The sequence below is a fragment of the Eurosta solidaginis genome, chromosome 4 (genome assembly GCF_040869045.1).
Source record: "Eurosta solidaginis isolate ZX-2024a chromosome 4, ASM4086904v1, whole genome shotgun sequence".
Lineage (NCBI taxonomy): Eukaryota > Metazoa > Arthropoda > Insecta > Diptera > Tephritidae > Eurosta > Eurosta solidaginis.
In genome coordinates this window covers 182,413,182-182,421,470 of record NC_090322.1, presented here as the reverse complement: position 1 = coordinate 182,421,470, position 8,289 = coordinate 182,413,182, and the positions used below count along the sequence as shown (strand labels likewise).

General features: G+C 36.2%; 1 protein-coding gene across 3 annotated transcripts; it reads right to left on the bottom strand.

Annotated features, from left to right (window-relative positions):
- Positions 1-754: 754 nt before the first annotated feature.
- On the bottom strand, positions 755-7,441 carry LOC137250753 (PP2C-like domain-containing protein CG9801). Of its 3 annotated transcripts, none has more exons than XM_067784134.1 (2): positions 7,045-7,441; positions 755-6,965 (listed from the first exon to the last, which is right to left on the bottom strand). In XM_067784134.1, exon 2 carries the CDS (start codon positions 6,921-6,923, stop codon positions 4,296-4,298), a length of 2,628 nt encoding a protein of 875 aa, XP_067640235.1. In that variant the 5' UTR covers positions 6,924-6,965; positions 7,045-7,441; the 3' UTR covers positions 755-4,295. The 3 variants fall into 3 exon arrangements, with proteins under 3 accessions (XP_067640235.1, XP_067640237.1, XP_067640236.1); XM_067784136.1 differs by having other exon boundaries at positions 755-6,999; positions 7,056-7,441; XM_067784135.1 differs by having other exon boundaries at positions 7,056-7,441.
- Positions 7,442-8,289: the final 848 nt, after the last annotated feature.

Below are 8,289 nucleotides of genomic sequence, written 5' to 3'. Positions count from 1 at the left end.
AGGCAAAAAACTGATTTAATTTTTCCTTGAAATCATATAACATACTACATATGATGCTACTGTTTTGTCTGGTTGATGTAGTATCTGCTGCTCTTTAAACTGTATCAAAAAGTATTTTTTGATGGAATGATACTTGGCACCCTTACACTCTAAGCCGACGATACTTCTTTAATGTTCTTCATTCTGCTTAATTTTAACAGTTGCGAAAATTTAAATTTTTTTCCGCTTTCACAAAAGACTTTACCAACAGGGCTACGTCGTAGAGGTATAGTTAGAAATTCAATTAATCTTCATTAAAAATTACACGTAACTGTAAAAAGTAGTTCACAATGTAAATTTAAGTGTATTTATAATTTTAGAAAAATGTATATAGTTGAGTTTTTATGAGCGCAAGTAAAGGAGAAATGGGAAGGAAAAGTAAATGTAAAGATGAAAGAGAAGAAAGGTGGAAAGCAATATAATAACGATGCTTTTGGTTTTCGCCGTAGATACGGAATGAAAGTCAAGGAATTGAAACAGAAGAGAGGTAAAAATGAGAGGAAAATGAAAGGAAAATGAGAGGAAGGAAAGGAAAAGTACGAAAGCGGGCCGAAACTGAAGTAGCAATCGAAATCAGAACCGGAACCGGACAGACGCCGGGTTGAAATCAGAACCTGGACCGAAACTGGAACAAAATCCATCGAAACCGGAAGTGAAACCCGAACTCAAAGCATACCTAAACTGGGACTGGAATCGAAATTGAATTTGAACTTGAAATGGTAGCAGACCGTACCCGGAACCGAATTAGTATCCCTGATCAAAACGTAGATCGTAAGTGCACCAAAATAAGATCCCCCATAAACGACTATTTTGTCCGTGTTTTTACAGAAACCGGGATAGGGGTCTATTTAAATCAAAGTGCAAATGTTAGAAATTCGCAGAATGCAAGTATATATATTGTACATCAAAATTTAAAATAAAGTAAGATTGAATTCTATTCCTCCATTTGCCATGCCTACCTTTCAATAATAATATCAAAATTTAAATTAAAGTAAGATTGAATTCTAAAAATTATGAAACTAAAATCATTGTGAATTCATACAAGTGAAAAATCTTTCTATTCCTCCATTGCCATGCCTACCTGTCAATAATAGCTGACCATGGGAGAACGGCTGTTTCGAATGGTCAGACCCTGTAAAAATCGTTGGATCGTGTGGTCCACTGGAGTACATACGATTATACTCCACTGTAATGCAGCAATGGACCAACTCAATTTCTACACGAACATATTGTAAGCCGATTATTGGTCGTTTTTAACGATTGTAATCACTACACAACTATTGGACTGTGGGTACTCCATCGATTATTCTGATGTAATGCGGAACTGGAGTATATGGTCCAGTGTCGCAGTGTTAATTGCACCATATTTTTTGTATGAATTGTGGTTAATTTTGGAGCACTCGTTTGGTCCATAGCGAGTACTCCATACATGCATGCATGGAGTACTCGCGATTTTTGCAGGGGAGAATGGAAGAAAGGTTTGTTTCTTTATCGCGGTTATTAAGTTGAAGTGCCATGAATTGCCCATTTGTGTTTCAAATCAGCTTTTCTTTTGAATGTGTATACTGAAAATTGGACTACATATTAATATACATTTCTAAAATCTAGTTAAAAGATTAAATGTGAGCAGCCAGTTAAGCAAACTTTTTAAAATATGTAAATAATGCAATATACCAGTCGTCTACAAAAATGTTTTTTTTTTGTGAGATTTGAGATTAATGGCGGGGTTCTATGACCATAGCGCCAGATACAGAATCAAAATGGTCTTTCAATATTGACGTTTATTTCACATGTTCCTCCGTTATTCACAATAGCTCCGTTATTGAATATTTAAGTTCCGTTATTTCTCGGAATGTTAATTTTTTATGGTTTTTTAAAAAGCACCACGCCATGCATAAAATCAATAGTAATTAGGTTTTTAAAAGGCACCACGCCAGGCACAAAAAAGTAATCACCCTTATCGCGAAGTTCACGCGGAAAAGTGTTCGCTTTCACTTCTTTTGTTCGGGTGAACTTTTTCCGCCTATCGACAATTTCGGGCGAACAAAAGTTCACTTCGAAACAGCTGATGCTCTATTGCGAATTGGCAGTGAACAAATAATTTACTCACAATTGTGTAAATTTTGTAACCAAGCATATATTTCCTTAAAATACAACAAAAATAGAAATAAAAAATTTATAAAATAATGTTTAGTATTGCACTTAGGTTGGTATTGATTGAGCGTGAGGAGAATATACATACACTTACTCACAAAAGTATTTTGCATCCGATTTTTTTGCAAATTTCAGCAAGTTTTCCTTAAGTTAAATTATTTCGCAATTTTTTTATGAACTTTAGAACGGATTTGTTTTTTATATGGGAAAAAACGAAGGTCCGCTAGGAAAAAAATGGCCAAAAATCGGGAAGTCTCTTTAGCGGATTAAGATTAGTACATTATTATACTAGAATTGAATGAGCTACAAAACTGCATATTAAGAAAAATTCTGAAAATTCTTGGGGAAAAGTTCAAAACTTTGATGAAAATTTGCCGAATTTTCCTGAATTTTCAGTAAAACTTTGAACTTTAACCTATATTTCCTCTATTATGTATTAACATTTTTTTTCATAAAAAAATTGCGAAAATAATTTAACTTAAGGAAAACTTGCTGAAATTTGCAAAAAATCCGGTGCAAAATACTTTTGTGAGTAAGTGTAAATGTGAAAGCGGTTTGGAGGCAATTAAGGGACAGTTCTAACCCTTTGGAGCTAAATGATTCACTGTAAGCTAAAAATTACTATTTTCAGCACATTTGAATAACCAGTTAATTTTTTTCAATTAGTTTTCGCCAATATTACAGGCTAAACAAGTCGGCATTCTAATATTTGCTAGTTATTCGTACCACTCCTTGCCACCATTGAAGCAAAAATTTGGAGTATCAAATGTAAAATTGTGTACATGTCTTCGTTTTTTCGCATAGGGAAAAGGCGTCGGAAAGGACCATGAAGTGGGTTTTAGCCAATCTTGTTTCAGTGAGGTGCTCAACATTTTGGAACCGTTGCTTTGTCCACAATGGATAACTTGGCCGACTGATACGTTGTCATAAAAAATAGAATTTACAGCAATACAGGAATTTCACTTCTTCCACTCAGCTTCCGATTGTGCATTATTTATTGATTTATTTCTAATAATAAAAGATCATATAATTATAAGAGTATCAAATTTCAAAACAAAAAATTACTTAAATTTTTTTCCCTCTCGTTCGCCTGTAAAATATAAGTGAAAAAATTTGGGTTTCCCCGCTGTTCATTTCGCCCGAACAAAGAGTTGCCCTCTACGATAGGGTGAACAAAAACTGTGAATATTTTCGGGTGAAAATAAAACTCGCGATCAGGGTGAATATGTATTTCAAAGTTATTTTTAACACTGATTCCTGTTAGGAGTGCAAAGACACCATCCTCACTCCAGGCCAGGGAGGCATTGCCACTCCCAACTCCGCCAAAACGCCAGAACGCCAGAAGGAAGCACAAAGCCAACCTTGAGGCCTCTTTAAATTTTCAGCTCAACTAAAAAAGTCCGACAAATTGCAGTTGAGCCGAGGATGACACTGCACAACCACTCCGACGAACTCTACAAAAATGTTTGAAAAACACTATTGAGCAAATGATTTAAGTAATCGAACAGCGATTGAACAGGTGATCGAGGTTGTTTACTATTGTGAACGTTTTTATCAAACATTCGCCACTTGTATGAATTTCCAATGACTAAAACTATAGCAAAAGATTGAGGGGCGGACTAAATTTCAATGTGCATGCTCTCGAAAACATAAATTTTCCAGGCGTACACCCGTCCGAGTTCACATTAAATTTTAAAATACATAATACATAACTACCGCCTTTTTTTGTATTTGATAAAAGCTTACATAATAATAAGTTCATAATGAATCATATGACGATTTACAGTACCTTGTACTTGTACTTATTTGGTATGGTTTACAGTAAGGCAGTTTTTTGACTTGCTCGCTTAAGGTACAAAAATATTTGAAAACATTGTGAGTCGTGCTGTTTCGAAAAGTTACCTTTCTTTGAATACTCTGTGTGTATTTCTACAACACTGAGGAATGTATTTGTGATGCGTTTGAATTAACCCAGCTCTGACTACATATCACTACATCTATTTACTAAGTATTAATAATATGTTTAAATATGTACCTACATTATTTTGTGAGCATAGGTAGCATTTTATAATTTCTCTTTTTTTTTTCACCGTTTGTTAAACTTAAAAGTTAGTTTCATTAAAATCCTTTGATTGCAATAAACCAGCCGCATTTGAAGTAGATGCAGCAACATTTTCACCACCTCTTTCATTGCCACTTTCATCATTACTGCAACCGCTAATCGTATTATTACGAGCAATTCCTACGGTGTAAGCCACTACTGTCGCATGATCTAATTTACCAGGCAGCGCTGAAAATGTAGCGCTATCAATCACCCGTTTACGTGCCACACGATGCTGCATACGATTTAGTGCAACTTCACGCTTAATACCATCTGGACCTGTTGATAATTTATAAAATAGTTCGCGTTGCTCCAGTGTCTTTCGACGTGCCGATGTAATCATACGTGCAAAATCGATAAGTAAATGACACAAACGACGAGCAGATGTACAGGGTGAAAATGTACCATTTATACCATAACTCAACAAATCTTCCAGGCGATAGAGCGTTAGTGCATGACGTTGCGGTCCAGTCACCAGAGGTAAGCCAGCAACCGACTTTGGTATCTTTGGTAAAAGTGTGGGAGTATGCTGAACTGCTTGGTGCCTATGAGCAGCATGGTGCTGTCCTGTCGGAGTAATGCGTCGCGGCTCTATCACAGTATGTGAACGCATATACTTTGGACGACTAGGAACATACGCAGCACGAGCTGCAGTTTCAGCAACAGCAGACTCACGTGTTGTGGACGAGGGCGATGATTTTTTTGTACGCTGTAAACGTGTATCACCGCTTACTGCTGGTGATGTCGGCAGTGATTCTGTTTCGCCGCTGCTTCTTCTTTGTTTTTGGTTATTGTTATGTGATGTGTGTGTATGTTGCAGCCGTGCATAAATAGATGATGCACTTTTATTTTGACGCTTTGGTGCCAAATTATGTTGTTGTGTTTTTGAATTTGTTGAAAGCAATTTAACATCTGGTGTCCATGCTTCAGCAAATTTTCCAACAACTGGATCAAAGTTATCACTTATACCATCCGATGTTAAAAATACGATATCACCTTTCTCCAACACAGTCATTGAAAATGTTAAATTACCCAATTCCGGCTTATTGCCATCGGCTGGCCCGAGCGCACCTAATGCATCGCGCATATCACGCATTGATGTTATATCATGTGATGCTTGTGTTATTTCGCGTACGCCATATTTTTTCGAATATACATATCCTAATGAGTCACCAACATTACATGCGCATACAACATACTTCTCTACTACATTTTCATCATTCACATGTTCACTTACTGCAGCTAGTGGTAATACTACAGCTATTGTTAGCGTACTTAATGAACCACCCACCTCGAGTATACAGCCATGTCCCTCCCATAAGCTACGTAGCAGACTAACATATACTTCTGTAGTAGATGTCACCATACATTCAGTCGCGAATCCAAATATTGCACGATCCAAATAATCAAGACACCCATTTACAGCTGAGCGTGCCGCCAAACGTGCGCCATCACCCCAATTAACACCATCAGCTAGAGCCATTGCAGCAGCGTTTTCACGCACTACAATGCCATAGCAGTCCGCTATTGGACTACCCATGGGCTCTTTTGTTAGCATGTTAGTTTCGTAGAGGGACACTGATATACCATATGCATAATCAGTTTCCATATGCCAATCGCTTACACCTGCTATAGCGTCGGCAAATATAAAGCTACTACAAATATTTTCACAATTTGTTGTATCTGTCGTTTGATTGGAAACCGCTTCCAGCAATAAACGTTCTGTAGTATTGTCTAGCAACACTTTTGTGGTACTATCTTTTTCAGTTGCAACCCTCGTATGAGCAGAAACTACCTTCAAAGCATTTGATTGTTCTCCATCAACAGCAGTTGAATTCAAAATGTTCTTATTATTTTGATCAATAGTTGCATTTTTGGTAGTAGGAGGAAGTCGTGTAGTACTCACCATACTTACCACAATCGTTGTGGATTTATTAGCATTTTCTGTTGAAGTTTTTTTATCTTCATCAGCTTTTTTGGTTGGTAACGTTGTGGAAGTCTTGGAAATTTTAAAATTACTATCGGCCTGATTAGTGCTGCTCTGCTGGTGCTTAAGATTACAAATACTAGTACGAGAATTTTTGCGTGAACGCATACCAGTTGTTGGTTTATTTGCATTTTGATCGTTGGTTGTCCCGTTTGATGTGATGTTAGCGCTATTACTTAATTTACGTGACGAGCCGCCACTACTACCTCCATTAAAACAATTAAATTTATATTGATTGCCGCTGTTTGTTGTAGTATTTATACTTTTGCGCACCTCAAAGCAATCATCATTTTCTTGTGTAGTATCAATGAAATCTATGTCATCTGCATAACTTGCACTTAAATGCAATTTTGATCGTTTGATGCCTGTAAGTCCTTCATCTGGACCAGTACAGGCGGCAGTTATTGTGGTGGGACCCGTTGGATAATTACCAATGTTTAAATCTGGTAAATCAGTTGGTGTTTGTCCATTATAGATTTCTGGACCAGCCACAAACTGACGGTCCATGCGTCCTTCTAAATACTTAATGATAAAATTGTCATCATCAGTTGATTTTCGGGTATCTCTTGGACTATCTCGTGGTTCAGCAATAAAACTTAATTGACGAAAATATGTTGTGACCTTTTGACGTAGCGACGGCATCTTAAAACTGATTTACTGATTCGTGGTTTTTCCTTTTAGTTGCTAAATAAAATATATATGTATATATTATGTAAATCTGTAACGTTAATTTCATTTGTTTAAGGTCAATTAAATATCTTACATATCACCCACCAACTAATTAGTAAAGCAGTCTAATACAAAGGTATTTGCTGCTGATGGGGTTGAATATCTCCGAAATCTTTTGTCTACGTAGTGGACGATCCATGTGCTGTAAAGATATACGTCCAAAAAAACGATGTAATTCGCTCTAATATATTTAGTATAGACGAAGACAAAGGATTCAGTCACAAGGCGTTTTGTTTTGTCTTGTAAGACATCACTTTTGCAATTGCATGGGGAAGGTTTGCGTTACTCATTTAAAAGCTATCGAAAATATGCTTTGAAAGCAGATATCAAACGCTTTAGAATACTTTCACAAGTATAAATTACGACCGCAATTTACACTTTATTTTACCAAAAATATACTTTATTTCTGCTTACTTTCTTTTCATGTTATTATCGATTACTTGACAATTGACTACAGCCATGGCCAGCTTATTATGCCAACAGTGTAGGTGTGTTATTTTATCGAGAGGATGTAGGAAAATATACATATGTACACACGGGCCCAAATAAAAATGAATTTTCATGCATTTGAACAAATTTTTGTATGTTTTTTTTTCATTTTATCACTTCACAGAACGTGAGTTGGCCCTACGGTCCTGATTCTAGTGCACACTAGAGCTTTATATAGAAAATATGCTATATGCAGCATATTTGAAAACCAAAAACTATATTTCGGTCCATTTTTCAGCTCTAATTTAAAGGGCCAATTAATGGTGACTTACAACCATAAAACCATAACCGGATAAACAGCTGTTCGAACCTACCTTATGGAAATCAAGGTAATCGATTAATGGTGCCGTACCATAAGGCTAACGCCATAACCCTATCATAGCCAACCAATTGGTTTTTGGTTTCTCGCCATGTCCATAACCTAATTATATTTGAGTTGGTGAATTTAATAACTTTTTGTAGATTTTCTTCATGGTTTTGGATACGTTATGACTAACAGACTTATTTTTTGTGGAATATGTTTGTAATTTTTTGCGTTTTCTTCATTTTTATGAAATTTTCACGATTTTTAGGTTAAGGCACCATTAATCGATCACATTGGAGATGATTATGGGTATGGGCATGGTTACTATGGCGTTAGGGTTAAGGAAGTTTAATTAGCCCTTAAACTACCGATAAAGTTGTCTAGACTTCAACCTTCCACTTTGTTCGATAACGCAAAATTTTGCGGCTGTTCTCAATTTAAAGTCAAATTAATGGTGACTTATAACCATAAAACCATAACCAGATA